The sequence below is a fragment of the Scyliorhinus torazame genome, chromosome 5 (assembly GCF_047496885.1).
Source record: "Scyliorhinus torazame isolate Kashiwa2021f chromosome 5, sScyTor2.1, whole genome shotgun sequence".
Lineage (NCBI taxonomy): Eukaryota > Metazoa > Chordata > Chondrichthyes > Carcharhiniformes > Scyliorhinidae > Scyliorhinus > Scyliorhinus torazame.
In genome coordinates, this window is record NC_092711.1 from 295,508,635 (window position 1) to 295,534,597 (window position 25,963).

The 25,963-nt window shown below is 54.7% G+C and overlaps 1 protein-coding gene and 1 pseudogene across 2 annotated transcripts in view; one reads left to right on the forward strand and one right to left on the reverse strand.

The window, feature by feature from the left end:
- The first annotated feature begins 1,134 nt into the window (after positions 1-1,134).
- The window catches only part of LOC140421232 (tumor necrosis factor ligand superfamily member 13B-like), a 143,362-nt gene continuing 118,533 nt past the window's right edge, over positions 1,135-25,963 (forward strand). For both annotated transcript variants that reach the window (XM_072505787.1, XM_072505786.1), the window contains exons 1-2: positions 1,135-1,620; positions 14,277-14,412. In XM_072505787.1, coding sequence (XP_072361888.1) covers positions 1,375-1,620; positions 14,277-14,412 — 382 coding nt within the window. In that variant the 5' untranslated portion in view covers positions 1,135-1,374. The remainder of the gene's footprint in view (positions 1,621-14,276; positions 14,413-25,963) is intronic.
- Positions 20,204-20,692, reverse strand: LOC140422801 (ubiquitin-like FUBI-ribosomal protein eS30 fusion protein; annotated as a pseudogene).

Sequence of the window (25,963 nt, forward strand, 5' to 3'; positions counted from 1 at the left end):
AAAAGCTTTTTGGATTTTCCTTTGCTTTATCTGACAAGACAATCTCATGTTCCCTTTTGCCCTCCTGATTTCTCTCTTAACGCTACTCCGACAAGCCCTATACCCGTCAATGTATTCACTTGATCCCAGCTGCCTATGCATGTCATATACCTCCTTCTTCCTTTTGACCATGGCCCCAATATCCCGAGTCATCTAGGATTCCCTCCTTCTACCAGCCTTACCCTTCATTCTAAGAGGAATGTGCTCACCCTGAACCTTTTTGAAAGACTCCCACTTACCAGCTGTCCCCTTGCCTGCAAATAGGCACCCCCAATCAACTTTTGAAAGTTCCCACCTAATAACCTCGAAATTGGCCTTGCCCCAATTTAGAATTTTAACTTTTGGAGCCAGAACTATCATTCTCCATAGCTATCTAAAAACTAATGGAATTATGGGCACGGGTCCCAAAGTGATCCCTCACTAACACCTCCGTCACCTGCCCTTCCTTATTCCGCAAGAGGAGGTCAAGTTTTTCCCCCTCTCTAGTCAGGCCATCCACATATTGAATGAGGAATTCTTCCTGAATACACTCGACAAATTTCTCTCCATCCAAACCTCTGTGTCCCAGTTAAAGTTGGGAAAGTTAAAGTCCCCAACTATTACCACCCTATTTTTCCGGCAGCTATCTGTAATCTTTTTACATATTTGCTCCTCAATATCCCACTGACTATTTGGGGGCCTATAGTACAGTCCTATCAAAGTGATCTCACCCTTCTTATTTTTCTGTTCTACACATATCGACTCAGTGGGCGAACCCTCAGATATATCCTCTCTCTGTACTGCTGTGATACCGTCACTAATCAAAAATGCAACTCCCCCTCCTCTCCTAACTCCTGTTCTATCTTTCCTTTAGCATCTGTACCCTCGGAAAATTGAGCAGCCAGTCCTGCCCCTCCTTTGGCTGAACGTAGTCAAGATAGAGTGGATGGTGATCTGCCAAGTATGAGAAGTCTGTCAACTAGTCAACAAGCAATCAAAGCTTCTTTGCTATTATTCTGTACATTGACTCGGAAGATAGGTCATTGAACTGAGGGTTTACAACACTGAGAAGTTGCTGCAATTTAAACAAACGAGGGAAAATTTCATGGAGCATATTTATTAAGTGACTGATTTATGGTCAATTGATGTTGTCCATGGTTTGATTTGCAACCAAGAAATTACAGATTGACAATGCCCTTTTAACAAAAAATGGAATTATGCAAATATTTGCCTAGGTATGCAATTTCCTGTTCCCATTTCAAAATAGCGTCTTCTGTCATGTGAACTTCCTCTGTTTGAGTGAAAGAATTGTAGCAGAGTGATTTGGACAACATTTTTTTTTTTAGATTATTAACGATGCAACCCAAATGTTGGATTAAATTACCAGAATCAAGGAGCAGATGTACCTCGAGAGGGCTGATTGGGACTATGGTTGTTCTCTTCTTGGCTGTTTTATGCTGTCTGTCGCTGCTTGTGAGTTTACTGCAGCAAATAAGTGACCTCCGGAACGAACTGGCAAAAGTCCACAAACAGCTCGTTGTTTTTAACAAGAGAGGAAGAATAAACCCTGAAGATAATCCAGGGGCACATGAAAGAGAAACGGTAAGGAAACGTTTCCAACAGATCTCTGAGGCACGATCAATTTGGCTGGAGACGAAGTTGAATTCAAACTGAGGCTTTATTAGTATCTGAAGTGTGGCCTCATACAGCAGCTGGCGAAATGGCTGCTAGCTGAAGGCCACGCATATTTATAACCCGGCTCCTGGGCGGAGCTAGCATGCAGGGGCCCAGGTGAACCTGTAGTGCAGGTTCTACCGTATAACCCTTAACATAGGAACACAGTGGTTTACCACATTCACCCCCTGTTAAAATTGAGTCCGGCGGGGGTGGTGGATAACTATATACAATTCGCAATCTTTAATATTTACAGAACAGTGAAAATAAAATGTCTCTGGTCATCCGGTGGGCCGGTCAGAGGTTCAGCCGGTCCGGCACCTTGATTGTCCTCTGGGATCGACGAAGTGGAGCCGGCAATGTTGGTGCTGTCATGGTCGAAGTTGACTCCGGGAGCATGCCAAAATCCTCTTCATTAACGGGGGTGGGCAGGGGGCGGACGGACGGTCCTAGGGGGGGTGATGGGGTGGCGGGGGAGGGGAGGGTGGCGCCGGGGGTGGTGTGGGGTGGAACCTGCTGGTGCCAGGTCCCTGAGGGAGACGGTATCCTGGTAGCCGTCGGGGAACGCCACATAGGCGTACTGTGGGTTTGCGTGGAGCAGGTGCACCCTTTCCACCAACAGGTCCGCCTTGTGGAGCCGCACATGTTTATGGAGAAACACGGTTCCCGGAGCTGTGAGCCAAGTTGGGAGTGATACCCCGGATGTGGACTTCCTGGGGACGGCAAAAAGGTTTCATGCAGTGTACTGTTAGTAGCAGTGCAAAGTAATGAGCGAATGGCTGAAGTGTGGCCTCCTACAGCAGCTGACGAAATGGCGATGCCCATGGAACGCACGTTGCGGGGGTGGAGCAAGATGGCGGCGCCCACGAAACGCATGTGTTGTGTGGGGGATAAGATGGCAGTGCACATGGCCTGGGGAGGAGGGGAGGATAGCGGCGCCCATTGTCCATGACCGGGGGGGGGGGGCGACCGCTGCCGCTGTGCGGGCCTGGTGCGGGGGAGAAGATGGCGGCGCCCATTGATCACACATGGCCTGGGGAGGAGGAGAGGATAGCGGCGCCCATTGTCCATGACCGGGGAAAGGGGGGGGGGGGGGGCGACCGCTGCCGCTGAGCGGGCCTGGTGCGGGGGAGAAGATGGCGGCGCCCATTGCTCACACATGGCCTGGGGAGGAGGGGAGGATAGCGGCGCCCATTGTCCGTGACCGGGGGGTGGGGGCGACCGCTGCCGCTGAGCGGGCCTGGCACACCGCTGTGTAGTGGCCCTTCTTCCCGCAGGCCTTACTAAGGGAAGCGCGGGCAGGGCAGCGTTGGCGTGGGTGTCTTTGTTGGCCGCAAAAATAGCATCGGAGCCCCCTGGAGATCACCGGCTGGCGTGAAGCGCAGGCGTACTGGGTGGGTAGCGCCCCCGCTAGGGCAGCTGCCTGTGGGGCCCATGAAGCATAGGAGAAGTGGGCCGCGCGGTTGGGGGCGTAGGACTGTACATTGCGCAGGGCGACCGTCATGGAAAACGCTAGTGTTTAACTCTCTGCGAGGTCGCGCGTGGCCCCTTCTAGGAGCCGCTGCCTGAAAACATCGGACCCAATCCCAGTTACAAAAGCGTCCCTCATAAGGAGATCTGAGTGCTCCTTAGCTGTAACGTCCTGGCAGTCATCAGGTAGTTGAGTACGCGTTGCGAGTGCGCGTCTGGCGAAGAGCGTGTTCGTCTTCTGCTCATATCTCTCTTTGAGTCGAGTCATAGCGTCAGCGTAATTGGGCGCATCCTGGATCAGCGGGAAGACTTTGGAGCTGAGTCTGGAGTACAATATTTGAATCTTCTGAGCCCCTGGAACAGGGGTCAGCGCCGCGTTGATATACGCTTCAAAACAAGCTCGCCAGTGCTGAAAGTCCTTTCTGGCATCGCTTGCGTGTGGATCCAGCTGCAGTCGATCTGGTTTAATCCGGAGGTCCATCTTCTGAATCAGATACTAATAAATTGAGGCACGATCAATTTGGCAGGAGACGAAGTTGAATTCAAACTGAGGCTTTATTAGTATCTGAAGTGTGGCCTCCTACAGCAGCTGACGAAATGGCTGCTAGCTGAAGGCCACGCATATTTATAACCCGCCTCCTGGGCGGAGCTAGCATGCAGGGGCCCAGGTGAACCTGTAGTGCAGGTTCTACCGTACAACCCTTAATATAAGAACACAGTGGTTTACCACAATCTCTACGATGGTTTTCAGTTGCAAATAATTTTGCAAAGTGTCGTCCTCTAACCTCAGTTGTCAGTCATTCTCTCTCGTACGCCTTCTCTTCCCCTCGCCAGTTTAGTTTTAATGAAGCAAAGAAATTGGTTGTCGGTATTTTTATTAAGTAAGCTCTTTAGCAGGTATAAAATTAGGTTACTTGTGAGATATACCTCCCTCTATTGCCCAATGAACTATGGTGCACTACAGCATGCTGGCACAGTGGTTAACACTGCTGCCTCACGGTTCCAGGAACCCAGTTCAATTCCCGCCTCGGCTGACTGTCTGGAATTTGCACTTTCTCCCCATGTCTGCATGGGTTTCTTCTGGGTGCTCCAGTTTCCATCCACAGTCCGAAGATGTGCCGGTTAGGTAGATTGGCCATGATCAATTGCTCCTTAGTGTCCAAAAGGTTCGGGGTTAGGTGGGGTTACTGGGTTTAAGGGGCCTGGCCCTAGGTAGGGTACCCTTTCTGAGGGTCGGTGCAGATTCGATGGGCCTCCTTCTGCACTGCAGTCATTCTATTAAGAACTTATTCCACCGCTGTGCCCCAATACTGTGACCAGCCCTCCAACATCAGAAGCAAACCTCACGCATTGTACCAATCGATGAGTGTGCCTGCCAATTTCGTCCAAATATTTGGGCAGTTTTATATTATGGGCTCACACTGCAAGAAAGTGAATTGAAACTTCTGGGGATAGTTTTCGTTCCATCAGAATGGATCGGAGTGAAATCCAAATCCCAGAGATAAAACATCCATGCTTCAAATGTTCTGTCAACCATAAACACGGCAGCACTAAACTAATTAGGCAGTAGTAAGATGACAAAACAAAGTGCTGTTGCATCATATTGGGTATCGATTTCTCCCTCGCTACAAGTTGAGACTTCTCTCCAGATGCAGGGAGGAAGCAATGGACGCAATTCTTCTGTTTGAAGACTAATGTGCTTTCCGTCAGCGGAGAATCAGGACCGATTCTCACTGACACTAGAAATGAACCCAATGAACCATGCAAAGGCACTCAGACGTTTGTATCTCCAGCAATGGCCTTTTCGTACCATTCAATGGCACATGGTAAATTTTGTAAAGGGAATTGCGGTTTTTGCTGAACCTGAGAGGGGTGCGGCCTAATCTCTCTGACAGGTCCCACTCCTCAGAGATCACGGGCGAAATTCTCCGTTATCGGCGGAAACTCCGCCGATCGGCGCAAAAAACGGCGCAAATCCCACTTGCGTCACGTCATAAAAATGGGCCGATAGTCTGCGGCCCGAAATGGGCTAGCAGCGACGTAACGGGATCCGCGCTTGCGCAGTGGTTCACGCCGTGCAGCGTCATACGCGCTGCACGGCGTGACGGCTCATAAGGCCGCGCAGCTCCCCCCCCCACCCGACCGGAACAGCCGACCGCAACACCCGACTTGATGGCTGGCCGTCGCTCAGCCCCGAGGTTCGAGTCACGCGATGTGGAGGCGCTCCTGGATGCGGTGGAGCAGAGGAGGGACGCCCTGTATCCCGGGCACGGCCGCAGAGTTGCCCCACGCCACAGCCGGCGTCTGTGGAGGGAGGTGGCAGAGGCCGTCACCGCTGTGGCCCTGACACCACGGACAGGCACCCAGTGCCACAAGAAGGTGAACGACCTCGTCAGAGCAGGCAGGGTGAGCGTCCCCCATATCCCCCATATCCCCTCTCCCCCAAATCCCCCCCTCCCCCATATCCCCCATATCCCCCCTCCCCCATATCCCCCATATTCCCCCCTCCCCCATATCCCCCCCTCCCCCATATCCCCCATATTCCCCCCTCCCCCATATCCCCATATCCCCCCTCCCCCATATCCCCCCTCCCCCATATCCCCCCCTCCCACATATCCACCCTCCCCCATATCCCCCCTCCCCCATATCCCCCATATCCCCCCTCCCCCATATCCCCCCCTCCCCCATATCCCCCCTCCCCCATATCCCCCCTCCCACATATCCCCCATATTCCCCCCTCCCCCATATCCCCCCTCCCCCATATCCCCCATATCCCCCCTCCCCCATATCCCCCATATCCCCCCTCCCCCATATCCCCCATATCCCCCCTCCCCCATATCCCCCCTCCCCCATATCCCCCATATCCCCAAGTGAATCCAGCCCTAACCTTAACCTCTGCAATGCACGCGCAACCGATGGCGTGCATTCATATACCTGCCTAACACTGTTGCCTTTTACCCCTGCCACCACCCCCCCCCCCCCCCCCCCAGGAGAAGCGCGCACACAACAATAGGGAGCATGTGAGGACTGGAGGAGGGCCCGCTGATGAGAGGCCACTGACCGTACACGAGGAAAGGGCCCTGGAACTGGCTGGCGGACCTGACGACCGGGAGGTTGCTGATGCAGAGGTCGGGGCCCCACGAGCAAGTGAGCCACCAACAGCCCGTCCCCATATCCCCCCTCCCCTATATCCCCCTCTCCCGTATCACCTGATCACTGCCTGATGTCTAACCATGCATGCTTCATTGTGTATCGCAGGACCAAACGTCCAGGCACCCATCCCCGCAGATGCAGACCGCCCGCAGGATGCCCCTCGGAGACCACGGGAGACGGAGAGACCCGAACCCTCCAGCATGCGACGCCCGCAGGATGCCCCTCGGAGACCACGGGAGACGGAGAGACCCGAACCCTCCAGCATGCGACGCCCGCAGGATGCCCCTCGGAGACCACGGGAGACGGAGAGACCTGGAGCAACAGGGAGACGACACCCCCGTCACGTGCGGGAGCGACCACCCAGCGATGAGGGGGGCAGCCACAGGCCCCCGTCACATCCGAGCCAGGACACCACTACCCAGGACACCACTATCCAGGACACCCCTACCCGGGACACCACTACCCAGGACACCCCTACCCGGGACAGCACTACCCGGGACAGCACTACCCAGGACACCCCTACCCGGGAAGACGAAATACCGGACAGTGACTCAGAGTGGATGGGTGGAGACGAACCCCCACCCCAAAGTGCCATGGACTCAGAGTGGGACGAAGAGCACGACACAACGCCACTGCTGTCACCAACACCCTCCACCATCGCAGAAACACTCACCACGGTTGGGCACTTTAGTGATGAGGCGTCTGGTACACTCACTGGTGCGCACAACACAGCCGTCCCGGTACAGCAGGTGGAGGTAGGAGCAGCAGAGGGACCGGGCGGTCGGAGGGCAGCCCAGGCCAAGCGAACATCTGCCGCCCAGATGGATCCCGGGTTCCTGCAGTTACCACACCCACACATAGATCCGATGCAACCACCGACACGGAGACGAGCGAATAGGGTGACGGGTGGCTTGCGGCGGCTGCGGTCGCAGGTGGAGGAGTCCACCCGCGTCCAGGAGCTGGGAGTGGTCCCGGTCATGCGTGCCACCCAGGCTGACACCGCACGGGTGGCGTCCGCGGTGGAGGCAATGGGTGCGACGGTGTCAGACATGGGGAACGGTTTGCGAGGCCTGGGGCCTTCCGTGCAGGCGGCGTCTGTGGCCCAGGAAATGGCTGCCCTCTCACAGGAGGCCATGAGCCAGTGCCAGCGCCAGATGGCAGAGGCGCTCAACGCCATAGCCCAGTCTCAGCAGGCCATGGCCCAGTCTCAGCAGGCCATAGCCCAGTCTCTGCAGGCCATGGCCCAGTCTCTGCAGGCCATGGCCCAGTCTCAGCAGGCCATAGCCCAGTCTCTGCAGGCCATGGCCCAGTCTCTGCAGGCCATGGCCCAGTCTCAGCAGGCCATCGCTGAGGGCATCGGCGCCAGTGGCCATGTGCGAGCTGGCGTCGCACTGTCGCAGACAGGGTTCGACAACCCCCTGGGCTCCATGGCTGCAAACCTGCAGACCCCTGTCGATACCAGCACGGGCCTCCAGGACTGGCAGCGCCAGATGTCGGGGGCGCGTCGGATGGCCAGTCCGTTCGCATCCCCCACCCATGTAGAGGCCTGGGGGCCATCGGGCACCCCGAGGGAGGAGGAGGTGGTGTGGTCCATCCCGGCTCCCTCTGTAGGGGAGGTCCCGGTACACCGCGACACCTCGGACTCCCCCCCTTCCGTCCCAGGTGCATCGGGTGGGCAACGGGCAGGACAGGCTGGCAGCTCGCCATCCCAGTCGCCCGGGCCGCAGCCTGGCCCATCTAGGCCAGGACGCCCCAGGAAACGGCCGCCAAAGGGATCCAGTGTCAGAGGGCAGGAATCACAGGAGTCCACCTCCAGTTCTGCTGTACCGTCTGGGGAACCACGTAGACGTAGTCAAAGGGCCCGTAAGGCCAAACAATTAGACACTGAGTAAGTTGGCACGGGTGCAGGGCACAGATGAGTTTTAGGCGCTAGGGCACGTGCATGAACTCCTTTGGTTATTAAAGTCAATGTTACACCTACCGAAGCTGCCTTTATGCTCTGTCCAAAGTGTGCGGGGGTGTCATGTACGTTGAGCGCAAGTGTGTGTGTGAGGGGTGGTCTTACCTCAGCCCCAGGTGAGTCTGCCCCCCTTCCCCCTGGGCCGCCATCAACATCCCCCGGGCAGAGGACGGGACCGTGCGCTGCAGTATCACAGCCGCATGCAGGGATGGTCCGGGTGGATGGTGGTACTGTGGCCATGGGTCAGACATAGTCCAACGATGTAGAGCCAGGAGCTCATCGGAGGCGGGCTGTCATCATTCTCCATGGCCTGCGATAGACACGCGTCCACCCGCAACTGGGTGAGCCCGGCCCGTTGTGCCGCCGGTGGATCGGCAATTGGGAGTGGGGGGGGTGGTGTGCATGCGGGTGGGGTGTGTGGGGTTGGGGAGGGGGGTGATGGTGCTGGGTGGATGGATGGGTGGGGGGTGTGGGTGGTCGGCTGTTGTCATGGTGTGCGGTCTGTGGCCATACTACCCGATTCCCACGCCCATCTAGTCAGTGAAGCGGGCGTCTATCAGTCTGTCCCGTGCCCGCTGGGCCAGCCGGTAACGGTGGACAGCCACCCGTCTGTGTCTACCCCGTCTGCCCTGACCATTGCCCCCATCCCCCTCATCTGGGGAGGACTGGGCCTCTTCCTGCTGCTCCTCCACTCCGCCCTCCTCTGCCTGCGGCACATCGCCCCTCTGCTGGGCTATGTTGTGCAGGACGCAGCACACCACAATGATGCGGCCGACCCTATCTGACCGATACTGGAGGGCGCCCCCAGAGAGGTCCAGGCACCTGAAACGCATCTTCAGCACGCCAAAGCACCTCTCGATCACTCCCCTTGTCGCTACATGGGCATCATTGTAGCGGTTCTCCGCCTCATTGCGTGGCCTCCGTATAGGCGTCATCAGCCACGATCGCAATGGGTAGCCCCTGTCGCCCAGCAACCAGCCCCTCAGCCGGGGATGGCGTCCCTCGTACATGCCGGGGATGGATGACCGCGACAACACGAATGAGTCGTGTACACTGCCTGGGTAACGGGCGCAGACGTGCAGGATCATCATGCGGTGGTCGCAGACCACCTGTACGTTCATCGAATAGGTCCCCTTCCTATTAGTGAACACGGCCCTGTTATCTGCAGGTGGCCGCACGGCGACGTGCATCCCATCGATCGCGCCCTGGACCATGGGGAACCCGGCAATGGCAGAGAAGCCCACGGCCCGGGCATCTTGGCTGGCCCGGTCCACGGGGAAGCGGATGTAGCGGTGCGCCATGGCATAAAGGGCATCTGTCACTGCCCGGATGCACCGATGCACCGATGTCTGCGATATGCCGGACAGGTCCCCACTCGGTGCCTGGAATGACCCCGTTGCATAAAAGTTCAGGGCCACCGTAACCTTGACGGACACGGGGAGAGGGTGTCCCCCGCCAGTGCCACGCGGTGACAGGTGTGCCAGCAGGTGGCAGATGTGTGCCACGGTTTCCCGGCTCATCCGGAGTCTCCTCCTGCATTCCCGGTCCGTGAGGTCCTGGTATGACTGCCGGGGCCGGTACACACGGGGCGCCCTCGGGTGCCTCCGTTGCCGTGGGGCCGCGACGTCCTCCTCCCCCTCCTCGTCCTGTCGGTCAGGTGTCCCTCCAGCCTGGGCGGCTGCCGCCTGCCCCTCTGCGGCAGCCTGCGCCGCCTCTCTGGCACGCTCCTCCTCCTCCTCCTCCTCCTCCTCCTCCTCATCCAGGGCAACATAGACATGAGCGGCTGCCACCACGGCGGCCAACATCGCTGGATGATCTGAAAACATGACGACCTGGTGGGGGGGAGGGGAACGACGACATGTCATCATTGCCCATATCCCCTCCTCCCCCCAGCCAGGTGGCATGGACCGCATGGGTCCAACTGTTGGAGGCTGGCACCTGGCCAGGTGGACCAACTCATTTGCCCTCCCATCACCCACCCCGGCACGGACCCCCCCCCGCCCCAACCTCCACCCCAGCACGGACCCCCCCCCAACCTCCACCCCGGCACGGACCCCCTCCCCAACCCCCAACCTCCACCCCAGCACGGACCCCCCCCCCCCCAACCTCCACCCCGGCACGGACCCCCTCCACAACCCCCAACCTCCACCCCGGCACGGACCCCCCCCCCCAACCTCCACCCCGGCACGGACCCCCTCCACAACCCCCAACCTCCACCCCGGCACGGACCCCCCTCCACAACCTCCACCCCGGCACGGACCCCCTCCACAACCCCCAACCTCCACCCCAGCACGGACCCCCCCCCCCCAACCTCCACCCCGGCACGGACCCCCTCCACAACCCCCAACCTCCACCCCGGCACGGACCCCCTCCACAACCCCCAACCTCCACCCCGGCACGGACCCCCTCCACAACCTCCACCCCGGCACGGACCCCCTCCACAACCCCCAACCTCCACCCCAGCACGGACCCCCCCCCCCCCAACCTCCACCCCGGCACGGACCCCCTCCCCAACCCCCAACCTCCACCCCAGCACGGACCCCCCCCCCCCAACCTCCACCCCGGCACGGACCCCCTCCACAACCCCCAACCTCCACCCCGGCACGGACCCCCCCCCCCCAACCTCCACCCCGGCACGGACCCCCTCCACAACCCCCAACCTCCACCCCGGCACGGACCCCCTCCACAACCTCCACCCCGGCACGGACCCCCTCCACAACCCCCAACCTCCACCCCAGCACGGACCCCCCCCCCCCAACCTCCACCCCGGCACGGACCCCCTCCACAACCCCCAACCTCCACCCCGGCACGGACCCCCTCCACAACCCCCAACCTCCACCCCGGCACGGACCCCCTCCACAACCTCCACCCCGGCACGGACCCCCTCCACAACCCCCAACCTCCACCCCAGCACGGACCCCCCCCCCCCAACCTCCACCCCGGCACGGACCCCCTCCACAACCTCCACCCCGGCACGGACCCCCTCCCGGCACTCCCCCGGAGCCCAGCCTACTCTAACCACCCCCCCCCCCCCCCCGCCGCACACACACACAAGCCGAGACACACCTCTTCTCAGGCAATCAGTCTGCGGCCACGCCATTTCCTGCCCAGAGCCAACCCCCCAGGCCGTCACTCACCTCCTCGCTGGTCGGCGTGAGCCTGGAGCACCGGGTCACGCCGATGAAAAGGAGGTTTGATTGACGTCGACGTGAACGGTCATCACGTCGACGGGACTTCGGCCCATCCGGAAGGGAGAATATCGGCAGGCCGAAAATCGGCTGCCTTGCGCAGGCCCGTGACATTCTCCGCGGCAGCGGCGCCATTAACGCCCCGCCGACTTTTCTCCCTTCGGAGACTTCGGCGGGGGCGGGGGCGGGATTCACGGCGGCCAACGGCCATTCTCCGACCCGGCGGGGGGTCGGAGAATGACGCCCCAGAGGTCCTCTTTAAAGGGTGCCTAAATCTCAGAATACTGTTGTCTTCCCCCTCCACCCCCCGGATCAGTGGCATGGCCTTCCCATCTTCTACACCCCCCTCAGTTCCCCCCTTCCGAAGAAAACATTCTTCAGAACAAAGAGACAATCTCTTTAAAAAGACTGCAGATAGAAAAACAGCTGCTCCTCAGAGTTAATGGACTCCTGTGGAGCTATATAAGTAAACAACAGCGCCCTTCCTTTGGAACTGCCTGGACCTGTCAATCAAAAGGTTTTTCAAGGCAATGGTTTGTGAAATTTAATGTAAACAATGCAGTTCAAAACGTTTAGGTTTCTAAGCTTGCAGAGAGGCTTCAATGAATTAAAGCACTATGAAATTGTTTATGAAATAACTTCAAAGGTTTCCACCACATTTAAAGGGATTATTCTACCTTCATCTCACAGATCTGCGAACTTGGCACGCTGACAGACAGTTTAAAGGGCTTAAGGTTGCATATAGACTTTCACTCTCTTCTCAGGGATCTTTCATTTTGACATGCTGACAGGTAAGGTAAAGGGTTTAAAAGCTGAGAATGCAAAGACCATCAAACGACCCCCATCCCAGGAAAGACCCCCGACTTGAGCCCTTCCAGCCCAGCACAAGCCTTCCCCCAAACCTCCACCTCCCATGAAGGACCCCCTCGGAACCCGAGAGGCAAGTGTAGGATGGTACTCACCCCCTTTGCCGCCCCTCGGTGTGCAAGTCGCCAAGTCCCTGTTTTTCAGGACTTGCGCCAATTCACGGCAGCGGGACGTCCGATTGGGAGGTGGAGGGGCTGGAGTATCCCAGGATCGCAGGTGAATCATGCATCCTGCCTGATAATTACATTCGGTTAGAATGAGCAATTCTATGTTCCCACTGCATCTGGGCGGGGACCTTGTCGGGGACGACGGGGTAGGCCGGGAGACGTACAACGGGTTTGACGTCTGGCGGGAAACTTACCTTTTGCCTCCTGCCCGATTCACTCGGCCTTCAGGATTCCTGCTGCTGTCTTGCACCGCCGGATAATCTCTCCCCCCCCCCCCCCCCCCCCACCATGAGTCTGCCAGTCCCATGCACCATTTAGCAGAGAGCTGCAAAGGAGCATTGGCAGAGGCTTAGAAGCCTGTGCGAGCGAGCATTAGGTGCCATCACAATAAGCATAGGTTATCATTCTTTCAGATAGCGAACATTGCGCGTTGTTATAAGGGACTAAAGGGAGAAAAGCAAATAGATTCTTGAGAGCTTCCCTAATGGTGTGATAATGCAATGCCAATATGGAACTGCGTTATAATGGAGCACCCAAATTCAATGTGCGGAATTAACTGTTCGGCTTACAATTGACCTCAGAAACCCTGAACTACAGAGAAAAAAGTTACCGAAGTTTCCTGCTGATCACCATCTTGTGACTCCTTTAGAAGTTCACGTGTTGGACAATGCACGTTCTCCCCTGTGTGCGTGGGTTTCCTCCGGGTGCTCCGGTTTCCTCCCACAGTCCAAAGATGTGCAGGTTAGGTGGATTGGCCATGCTAAATTGCCCTTAGTTTCCAAAAAGGTTAGGTGGGGTTACTGGGTTACGGGGATTAAGGGGGATAGGGTGGCGGCGTGGGGCTTAAGTGGGGTGCTCTTTCCAAGGGCCGGTGCGGACATGATGGGCTGAATGGCCTCCTTCTGCACTGTAAATTCTATGATTCTATGAATGACCAGATTAAGAACAGCCCCATGATGCCCATTGTAGATTAGTGCGTTGGCAACAAGAATCTGGGGCGAAATTCTCCGGAAACGGCGCGATGTCTGCCAACTGGTGCCCAAAACGCCGCCAATCAGACGGGCATCGCGCCGCCCCAAAGGTGCGGAATGCTCCGCATCTTTGGGGGCCGAGCCCCAACATTGAGGGGCTAGGCCAACGCTGGAGGAATTTCCGCCCCACCAGCTGGCGGAAACAGCCTTTGTTGCCCCGCCAGCTGGCGCGGAAATGACATCTCCGGGCGGCGCATGCGCGGGAGCGTCAGCGGCCGCTGACAGTTTCCCACGCATGCGCAGTGCAGGGAGTCTCTTCCACCTCCGCCATGGTGGAGACCGTGGCGGAGGCGGAAGGGAAAGAGTGCCCCCACGGCACAGGCCCGCCCGCGGATCGGTGGGCCCCGATCGCGAGCCAGGCCACCGTGGGGGCACCCCCCGGGGTCAGATCGCCCCGCATCCCCCCCAGGACCCCGGAGCCCACCCGCGCCGCCTTGTCCCGCCGGTAAGGTAGGTGGTTTAATTTACGCCGGCGGGACAGGCAATTTATCGGCGGGACTTCGGCCCATCCGGGCCGGAGAATCGAGCGGGGGGCCCGCCAACCGGCGCGCGCGATTCCCGCTCCCGCCGAATATCCGGTGCCGGAGACTTCGGCAACCGGCGGGGGCGGGATTCACGCCAGCCCCCGACGATTCTCCGACCCGGCGGGGGGTCGGAGAATGTCGCCCCTGCTCTTGATTCTGAGGGAGAAGAGAAAAACAAAGGGAAAAAATGTTTCAAGACACATTTTGTTTACAATTCTCCTCAGGAAAATCAGTCTGAAAATCTAAAAATAAATAATAATGCCAAATTCCAAATAAAAGAACAGAAAACTGGAGTGAATGAGAAGAACTATGACCTCAGGAGCATCTCAAGGAAAAAGAGGGATGTAAGACCGTGTGAAAGTAAGTGGTGGATTATAAAATTACATTTAAAATGAACCCCAGAATGGTGTGGGTTTCAGCATAATCGAGGTCTGATACCCACCCATTGTGCCTGAAAATCAGGACCAGTGACATTTTCCCATGGTTTTGTGACCTAGACATGGTTCAGACCCCTTCCTGCTCCTGTGGGAAAATCCTGCCTCAGGATTGCATATAGACTTTCACTCTCTTCTCAGAGATCTTTCATTTTGACATGCTGACAGGTAATTTAAAGGGTTTAAAAGCTGAGAATGCAAAGACCATCAAACGACCCCCATCCCAGGAAAGACCCCCGACTTGAGCCCTTCCAGCCCAGCACAAGCCTTCCCCCAAAACCTCCACCTCCCATGAAGGACCCCCTCGGAACCCGAGATGCAAGTGTAGGATGGTACTCACCCCCTTTGCCCCCCCTCGGTGTGCAGGTCGCCAAGTCCCTGTTTTTCAGGACTTGTGCCAATTCACGGCAGCGGGACGTCCGATTGGGAGGTGGAGGGGCTGGAGTATCCCAGGATCGAAGGAGAATCATGCGTCCTGCCTGATAATTAACATTCGGTTAGAATGAGCAATTCTATGTTCCCACTGCATCTGGGCGGGGACCTTGTCGGGGACGACAGGGCGGGCCGGGAGACGTACAACGGGTTTGACGTCTGAGGCAGGATTTTCCCAAAGGAGCAGGAAGGGGAAGTCTGAACCATTTCCAGGTCACAAAACCATGGAAAAGTCACTGGTCCTGATTTTCAAGGGACAATGGGTGGGTCAGGGGGTGGGGGGGGGGGGGGGGGGGGGGGGGGGGGGGTGGTGCGCTTAATTATCCCAGAGACTGGCTTTGCGTCTAACTAAGGGTATAGGTAGGGCTCTCGATGTTGGAGGGTAATCAGAGGCCTTCCAACAGCAGGGTCCAACAAAGGGCAAGGGCACTTCAAAATGGTGGTACCATCTCGCTGACATTTTAAACTTTGATTAAAAAATGGTTCAGTCTGCAAGTTCATCACTGTGTGAGGGGGAGCTCCACCACAGGACGACCTGTGGCTATTCCTGCAACAGGATGGGTGCCTGCCTGGAGCACTGCACTCGCCCACCTGTGTCTGCCACTGGGTGGCAGGCTCTACGCACCTGCACTGGTTTCCACCACCTGTGGGGACCTTGGGTTCAACCTGAAACTCTGAGCTGGCCTCCTTGCATTGGCTGCAATAGGCTCTTAATGAACCATGACAGCAACCTACCACATGCGGGCAGGTAGTCCCACAATTTTCCCACAGGCTAAGTTCCCGATCTTAGTTGATGTTTTCGGAGGGAAATGCAAAGCAGTAGTTAGGTTATTCCCCACATGGAGGGAAGGCAACACAGAAGGCATGTTTACATCAGGGCTGTTCTCATACAGCATCCTCTCATTAAATGTGAATGTTCTTTGAACATTTGTCCCAAGGTATTCAAAACTATCAGTAGCAAAACAGAAAGTAAAATATAAAATGTTAAACTTTCTCTAGCTCAGCTTCCACTCTCCAAACATCCGAAGCTCATCTAAAACTCCGCTCCTGTCTCTTAAATCACATTAAGTACCTTTCTCCTATCATGCCTGTGCTCTCTGACCCACACTGAAATTCTCATTCTTGCTATTAAATCCCTCTATGGCCTGACGCTCCCTAAATTCTGTAACCTCCTCCAGCCCTACAATCCAAGATAGTCGAAACACCTCCAATGTTGGGCCTCCTGAGCATCTCTTGTTTTATTTCTCCATCACTGGCAGCTGTGCCTTCAGTTGCTGAGGCCTAACATCTGGAATTTCCTCCCTAAATGTCTCTGCCTCTCTAACACTTCCCTCCTTTAAGATTCGACTAAAAACCTAGCTCTTTGTACAAATCTTTTATCATCAGTCCTAACATCTCCTTATGCAAATTGGTGTCAAATTTTGTTTGATAACACTCCTGTGAGGTATCCTGAGATGATTTACTCATTAGAAGTGCAGTAGGTATGAACATTCTTGTTTTTCTAAGGGCTTTGAGTTGTTAATGAGCCACAGAGACATTCCTAGACTCTTGTGAGTTTAGCCTGAGAAGGAGCTAAACATTAGCTTCAATGCTCCCAGACTGGGAAAATCACTTAGATTCCCTGTTCTTGTTCTGTGTGCTTGCATAGCTATTGGCTGAGGTTCACTAGATTGGGCCCTTCGTTGAGAAGGTTGTCTGATGATGAGTGGCTGAGTAAATTGGGCATATACTCTCAACTGTGGAAGAATGAGGGGTGGTATTATTGAAGCATGGCTGGGGAATCTAGAATATGGGAGCAGAGCCTCAGGATAAAGGGGTCAATCATTTAAGACCAAGATGAGGAAAAATTTCTTCTCGCAGGGTTGTGAGAATCTTTGGAATTCTTTACCCCAGAGGGTTGTGGAAGTTCCATCGTTGCATATGTTCAAGGCGGGGATAGTTAGATCTCTCATCTCTCAGTGAATAAAGGGGTCTGGGAAGTGCAAGGAAAGTTGAGGCAGAAGAGTAGTCGTCAGGAATGGCAGAATAGACTTGAGGGGGTTTGGACCTACTCCTATTCCTTATATTCTTAGAGGCTAGGTTCCACTAGCTGTCCCCTATGGAAAATAGACTGCTGTCACTCACTATCAGTGCTCATACGTAATTATCTTTTTGAAAATTATATTTTTATTAAACATTTTTTAATAAATACAAAGCCATAAAACAAAACAAAGAACCAATCACAGAAGCATCACCAATTCCCCCCCCTACACGTTTAACAGCTGACCATGTCTAGCTCTTTAAAGGACACAATAAAAGGCCACCGTCTTTTGTAGAACCCTCAGTTGCACCCCCCTATCGTGTATTTAACTTTCTCAAGATGCAAAAACTCCATGAGATCCCCCAGACACAGCCAAGGAAGAAGCTGACCTCCACTCGGACAGAACCTGCCTGCGAGTGATCAACGAGGCGAAGGCTTTGCTCCCACAGCTGTCCGCAACTCCGGCAGGTCTGACACCTCAAATATGGCCGTTAGGGGAATGGGTTCCAATCCATCTGTAAAATCTCCGACATGGTGCTGAAGAAGGAGACCCAAAATCTCACCAGCTCAGGACACGCCCAGAACATATGCACATGGTTTGCCGGGCCCTTCCCACTTATCTTCCACCTCCTCAAAGGTCTGACTCAACCTAGCCCTAGTTAAGTGTGCCCGGCGTACCACCTTCAACTACAACAATCCCAATCTCGCGGATGACAATGTGGCGTTCACCCTACACAAGGCCTTACACCATATTCCCTCCTCTAATCCCACCCCCAACACCTCCTGCCATTCTTTTTTTAGTTAGGGCATCATGGTCGGCACAGGCTTAGAGGGTCGAAGGGCCTGTTCCTGTGCTGTATTTTTCTTTGTTCTTTGTCCTTAATCCCACCACCAGGCACGTAGTATTCTCTGCCATTATCCTCCAGTAAATTCCTGAGGTACTCCCGTCTTCCGGACCCGCGAGCATCAAAACCCTTTCCAACAGTGAGGATAGAGGCGCTACCAGAAACAACGGGAAAACCTTTCTCACAAAGTTTCCTCACCTGCAGATATCTAAAGCATTCCGCTTGCAAAAACTCAAACTCTGACAGATCGTCCAGGCGCGCGAACCACCCCTCCAGAAACACGTCCTCATGCCACCCACCTAGATGCTATCCACCCAGCCCCGAAAACTGACATCCAGGGCGTCATTCTCCGACCCCCCCGCCGGGTCGGAGAATGGCCGTTGGCCGCCGTGGATCCCGCCCCCGCTGAAGTCTCCGGTACCGGAGATTGGGCGGGGGCGGGAATCGGGCCACGACGGTTGGCGGGACCCTCGCTCAATTCTCCGGCCCGGATGGGCCGAAGTCCCGCCGAAAAATTGCCTGTCCCGCCGGCGTAAATCAAACCTGGTATTTACCGGCGGGACCAGGCGGCGTGGGCGGGCTCCGGGGTCCTGGGGGGGGGCGCGGGGCGATCTGACCCCGGGGGGGTACCCCCCCGGTGGCCTGGCCCACGATCGGGGCCCACCGATCCGCGGGCGGGCCTGTGCCATGGGGGCACTCTTTCCCTTCCGCCTCCGTCACGGTCTCCACCATGGGCGGAGGCGGAAGTGACTCTCCCCACTGCGCATGCGTGGGAAACTTTCAGCGGCCGCTGACGCTCCTGCGCATGCGCCGCATTTCCGCGTCAGCTGGCGGGGCAACAAACGCCATTTCCGCCAGCTGGCGGGGCAACAAACGCCATTTCCGCCAGCTGGCGGGGCGGAAATCCCTCCGGCGTCGGCCTAGCCCCTCAATGTTGGGGCTCGGCCCCCAAAGATGCGGAGCATTCCGCACCTTTGGGCCGGCGCAATGCCCGTCTGATTGGCGCCGTTTTTTGGCCCCAGTCGGCGGACATCGCGCTGTTGGGGAGAATTTCACCCCCCAGTCCTTGCCGGCTCAAACAAATGATTGCCAGCTTCGACATCCTACCTAATTTAAAATGCTGCAAAATTGTCGCCAGATTTTCAATGTCGCAACCACCACCAGAGGACCTGAATAATTCCCTGGAGAGAACGGCAGCGAGGCCGTTGTCAGTGCCCGCAGTCCCCTTACATTAGCCAGACTCCATCCTCACCTACACTGCCTCCTGATCCCCACACCAACCCAACATCTTTGGCGTCCAATAGTGGAAGATCAAGCTCGGCAATGTCAAACCCCCTAACTGTGGTCCCATTTTCAGGATCGTTCGACAATTCCTCGCAACCTTACCTGCCCAAAATTCGCCTCTCCACCCCAGCAAAAAAAAACCTTTGGCAGAAAAACAGGGAAGTATTGGAATAGGAGCAGAAAATGTGGCAAAATGTTCATCTTCACGCACTGTACTTGGTCTGCCAAGGACAGAGGGAGACTATCCCACCTGTATGTCCACCTTAATCCTACCCACCAAATCCATAAAGTTTAACTTACGAAGTCGGGCCCCATCCCACACTATTTGCACCCCTAAATACCGAAAATGAGTGCTCGTCAAACGAAATGGCAACACCCCAAAATTAGTTCCCTTCTCCGTGGGGTAACCCAAAAACATTCACTCTTCTCTAGGTTTAACTTCTACCCAGAGAAACGCAACAAATGGCTTCAACGGAGCCATTATTCCCCATTGTAGGGACCGCGTCCAAAATGTACAATAACTGATCATCACAGGGGCACGCTGGGCTGGATTCCTCCGCCGGCGGGATTCTCCATTTTGCCGGCAGCCCGGGGGGTTTGCCGACGGTGTGGGGCTGCCCCACAATGGGAAACCCTATTGACCAGCTGGCGAAACGGAGCATCCCGCCGGCGTGCTGAACCAGGAATCTGGCACGGCGGGATGGAGAAACCCACCCATATGTTCCATTCCCCCCCTCACTAATCCCCTCCACTTTACCCGAATTCCTCAATGCGATGGCCAAAGGATCAGTCGGCAATGCAAATAAGAGTGGGGACATAGGGCACCCCTGCCTAGTTTCCCTATACAACTGAGAATACTTGAGATCATATCATTTGTGCGAACACTAGCCTTAGGTTCCTTGTACAACAGTCTCACCCACGACACAAACATGGGCCCGAACCGCTCCAAAATTGTTTTGTTTTTTAAATGTGGTGTTTTTTATTAGTCACATTACAGAATTTAAATGACCAATACGATGCAAGCCAATTACTTGATTTCTGAAGTTCCAGTACAGAGAACCATGCCGATGAGAGTGTGGAGCATAGACCTATATTCATTATTGAATCAAATAAAAGTCAGTTTCCAATAACAGAAAAATGCAAAACAGAATTTAGGAGTTTGAATTTGGCCCCTTCCTCTTGCCAAAGTACGGCACAACGTTACAAAACGGCGATTGTACTGCATGCGTCTCTTTGCCCGGCCAGTCTTCTTTTTCCTCTTCTCTTGCTTTGCAACCTTTGGAGTTTGACCTTTTACTGTGCCAGCTCGAGCAAGGGATCCATGGACCTTGCCCCCCAACAATCGAGCAACCACTTCTAGAGTGCAGTGCTCACTGATACCACATTGGCCTATGATAGCAATCATCAGCTAAGGGAGTGTCAGCCAAAAGGATCACTTGGTCAATAGCAGAGACTCCTTCCAGGGATTCAACATGGGCCTTAATTTCTCCAACAGTCCTCTTCCCAGTCACATCAAGTGTGTGGGTGTTTTGAGCATGTAGAAACAGCTGCATGGTGGTTCGGGGAAAGGCGGCCCAGGCTCCGGTGAAGATGGCAACGAGCTACCGCCACCTCGCAACAGGGAGAAAAGCCGCTCCAAAATTGTTAACAGATCCATCCGCTCGACCTTATTGAAGGCCTTTTCTGCATCCAGCGCCACAATGATCTCCTGCTAACAACCCCCCCCCCCCCACAATGATCTCCTGCTAACAACCCCCCAACCCCCGGCAGGGATAGGACCACATTCAACAGGCGCAGCACATTAGAGGACAATCGCCACCCTATCACAAACCCTGTTTGGGTGGCACAGTAGCACAGTGTTAGCGCTGCTGCCTCACAGTGTCAGGGACCCGGATTCAATTCCAGCCTCGGGTGGACTGTCTGTGTGGAGTTTGCGCTTTCCACCCATGTTTGCGTGGGTTTCCTCCCACAGTCCAAAGATGTGCAGGTTAGATGGATTGGCTATAATAAATTGCCCCTTAGGGTCCAAATGGTTAGTTGGGGTTATGGGGATATGGTCTGGGCCAAGGTAGGGTACTCTTTCCAAGGGTCGGTGCAGACCAGATGGGCTGAATGGCCTCCTTCTGCACTGTACAGATTCTACGATCCTCCCCAATAATGTTCAGGAGGCACTCCTCCAATCTGAGCAACAGCACCTTCGCCAGGATCTTTGGCGCCCACGTTCAATAAAAAATCGGCCGATATGACCCGCATTCCAGCGGGTCATTCTAATTCTTCAGAAGGAGCGAGATAAGTGCCTGCACCATCATCTCCAGGAGCAACCCCCGAGCTATTGAGTCCTCAAATGCCTCCATTAACAACGGTACCAGCCGGTTAGCAAAACCTTTCATAAAATTCCATCAGGAATCCATCCAGCTCCGGCGCATCACCCATCTGCATATTCACGATTGCCTTCCAAACTTCCTCCGCCCCCAGAGACTCTTCTAGCCCTTCCTGATCCTCTTCTTCCAATGTGGGACACTCCAACCCCTCCAAAAGCTCCCCCATGTCTGACTGATCCTGCAGTGTTTCCTCTCATATAACTCCTCAAACGCTGCATTCACCTTCTCGGACGCAGCCACCAGCTCACCTGCTATATCCCACACCAGAACCATCTCCCAGGAAGCTGGCTACTGTCTCAACTGGCCAGCCAAGAAGCAGCTGGCATTCTCCCCACATTCATACATTGTCCCCTTTGCTTGCAGCAGTTGGTACACTGCCTTGCAAAACCTTCCTTCCAGCCAATAACTCCAGGGTGGGAACCCTCCACATATTTACTGTCAACCTCCAGAATCTCATCCACCAGTCGCTGGCCTCCCTATCCTCCCTATCCACCTGCGTCTTATTTGCAACTACCTCTCCGCGCACAAACGCCTTCAATGCCTCCAATAACACCAAAGGCAACACCTCCTTCTTCGTATTAAACCCAACATTGCTCATCAATTGCCCTTGCCACCCCTCACACAATACCCTGGATCTGCTATCAGCGTTACATATAAGTTCCAGGCTGGCCATTGGCCCCCGGCACCCTCTCCAGCAGCACATCTACCAGGTGCTGAGCGCGATCTGAAATTACACCTTCCACCCCCAGGTCAACTGATGTTTATCTATCTTCTTCATGAAATCTACACTGTCCTAATTTGGAGCCTACGCAACATTCACCAACAATACGGACCTGCTCTCCAACACCTCTGAGACCATAACATATCAACTGCCCCGCCACCCCCCCCCCCCCCCCCCCCCCCCCCACCACCTTCTGCATCTAAATCCAAACTCTTATTGATCAGGATCGCCATCCCCTGGGCCCTACTGTCGAAGGCTGAATGAAACGCCTGGCTTACCCAGCCCTTAGGAAGCCTTACCTGGTCCTTCACCCCCAAGTGAGACTCCTGCAACAACAGCACTACTTCGGCCCTCAAGCTCTTCAGATGAGCAAAACCTCTCGTCCATTTTAACGGGCCCCCCACCCCCACACTTTCCATATCACCAACCGAATCGGGGGTCTCTCACAACACCGCCCCTCCCCCTTAGATCAAGCATCAGTCCTATCTCTCCCATCCCCATTCCCCCCCAATTATTCACACCTGGGTGGCACAGTGGTTAGCACTGTTGCTTCACAGTGCCAGGGATCCTGACTTGGGTCACTGTCTGTGCGGAGTCTGCATGTTCTCCCCCGTGTCTGTGTGGGTTTCCTCCGGGTGCTCCAGTTTCCTCCCACAGTCCAAAGATGTGCAGGTTAGATGGATTGGCCATGTTAAATTGCCCCTTACTGTCCAAAAGGTTAGGCGGGTTACTGGGTTACGGGGATAGGGAGGAGGCGTGGGCTTAAGTAGGGTGCTCTTTCTGGGGCCGGTGCAGACTCGATGGGCCGAATGGCCTCCTTCTGCACTGTACATTCTATGAAATTTATGAAACCTCCTAGGCACGCCAAAACCTTCACAAACACGATCAGCAGGTGGCAGCCCCTCCCCCCATCTCGCTCCCATTTACTAGTGAACTGCAGTTTACGAGCAGGGTAGCCCCCCCCTCCCCGCCAGAGTCCCCGACAGCCAAAAATTAACAAAACCCACACCCACCCCATCCTTCCAACTGCCATTGTCCCCCTCCCCCTTTCCCTATGCCCATACCTGCCCCAAAAAAACAGAAAAGAGAAATGGGGAGAGAAGCAACCCAATCCATCGGACAGTCCCCCTAAACAATTTTCAATTAATCATACCAAAATACAAAGAAAACACAAGGTCCAAATACAACAAAGAAAACACAAAACACATAGCCCACCAACACCATTCCCTTTTCCCAACAAAGCCCCTTCCACCATTCTCAGTTCAGTCCAAGACCCCTCTGCCTTTACGAACCCCTCCACCATCTCGAAGAAGTGATCCCTCGAGTTGTGCGTGACCCTCAACTTTGTCGGGTAGACCACTGCAAACGCATTCCACTCTTGTAAAGTGCTGCCTTGTTGAAGGCCGCCTGCCTTCTCACCAACTCCACCATGACATCTTGGTATATCCGAATCCCACTGCCTTCCTACCTCACCCGACGGTTCTGCTTGGCCCATCGCATCACTTTCCCCTTCATTTGGTAGCTGTGAAAGCAGACTATCACAGCTGTCGGTGGCTTGTTAGCCCATGGTTTCTTCCTCCCCAACAGCTTCTCAAACATTGCCGAAAAGTACTCCGTTGGCCTCTGGCCCTCCATACCCTCAGGCAGCCCCACGATCCGCAGGTTCAGCCGCCTGGACCCGTTTTCAAGGTTCTCGACCTTTGCTCTCAGGCCCTTGTTACTATCCTCCACCTTCAGCAGCTCAGCTTCCAGGAAGCGGGCTGGTCGCTGTGCCTCGAGAGCGCTGTCGCCACCCTCTTCAACACCTCGCCGACATCTTCCCAATCGCCTCCCTCATTGGGGCCAATGAGTCTTCCTCTGACTTCTTAAGGCTCTCCCGCATTTCCCTCTCATACTGTTCCAAATGCTTGCTGAACGGTTTCTCAAACTCAGCTGCCACCACGTCTGCCAGCGCTTCCATCGTTACCAGAGCGGCCCCACCCAGAGAGCTCACCTCCGCCATCTTTCTACCCACCGCACCCCTCAGCGAACTCGATCCTACTGGCGGACTAGCGTTTGCACCTTTCTTCAAAGTATTCTTTCTTTGGCTTTTCGACATCCTTTCAGAATCAACGTTCAATTGGGAAAGGTTTCCAATCAAATTTTCCCCAACATGTGAGTGAAGAAGGCCAAAAACCAAGGACTCTGGTGGGAGCTACCAACGAGCGACCTCCTCTTACATGTTGCCACTGGAAGTTCCCTCAGGACTGGGATATCGCGTCCATGCATGTCCTTTTTTAGCTACTTCAAGTTTCATGTACCTACCCATAATGGAGCTAGCCACACTTTCATACAACTGGAAATAGTCATACATGTTTCTGGAAAGTTCCAGCAAACCTGGGACAAAAGCTAGCCCGATGATGCATGCACATCTGGTTACAAGCAAGCTGAGATATACCGACATTCAAATCACAGTTCAAACTCGACAGAAAGACCGCATAAAATCTTTAGCTCACTCCTGCCTCTCACTGTGGCTGGCTGCGGCTGGGGAACTGAGATGAAGGAATGTTGATCAGGTCCATTCGGTCAATTCAGCAGGACCTGCAGAAAATCTGTTCTGCCAGGTTTCCTGACTTCAAAGCATTGCTCTTACCCCCTCCCTCCCTCCCCTGTCCCTCCCTCCCTCCCCTGTCCCTCCCTCCAGCCCCCATCCCTCCCTCCAGCCCCCATCCCTCCCTCCAGCTCTATTTCTTTGCTCAGTTGTACAACTCAGGCGAAAGGTGAATCAGCAACCATGCCACTTCTCATTCACATTGCCTTAATTGCAAAATAAAATTGGGTGCAGTGTAAGTTGGCCTGTTGACTGTTAAGGTACTGGTAGTAGCCAGTTACATCTCCAAGATGATGTAAAGCAGATGGGAACAAATTTGAATTTCAAGGTCTTAATCCCTTAAAGAAAAAACCCATCCAGTTGCCAAGACGATGTGGGCTAGGGTAAAGCCAAAGATATAGGCTACTATAATCCTTTCACAGAATCACTGAATTTTTAAAGTGCAGAAGGAGGACATTCGGCCCATCATGTCTGTTCCAGCCCGCCGAATGAGCATTTCATCAAGTGCCCTTAATTCTCCGGCCTTCGCTCTGGAATCCTGCAGGTTGTTTCTTTTCAAATAATCATCTCTTGAAAGTCTTGATTGAACCGGCCTCCACCACATTCTCAGGCAGTGCATTCCAAACCCAAATCACTCGCTGTGTGAAAAGGTTTGTTTTTCATATCAAGTACTTTCAATCTGTGCACTCTCGTTCTCGAACCTTTGATGAATGTGAGCAGTATCTCCCTATCCACACTGTCCACACACATCATGATTTTGAATATATCTATCGAATCTCCTCTCAACCTTCTTTTCTTCAAGGAAAAGAATTCCAACATCTCCAAACTACCTCCATAACTGACGTTTCTCAACCCTGGAACCATTCTTGCAAACCTCTCTAAATGCTGTCACATCCTTCATAAAATGTGGTGCCTGGAACTGTGCACAATATTTCAGCTGAGGTCAAACTAATGTCTTATACAAGTGCAACATAACCTCCCTGCTCTTCTACTCTCCCCCAATTAATAAAATTATTATTAATAATACTGTATGCTTAATAAATGCTCTGTTAACTTGGCCTGTCACCGTTAATGACTTACATACATGTATACCCAGGTCCTTTTGCTCCTGTACCCCCTTTAAAACTGTGCTCTTTGTTTAATTCTGTCTCCCCATGTTCTTCCTACCAAAAGGTATCACCTCACATTTCTCTGCATTGAACTT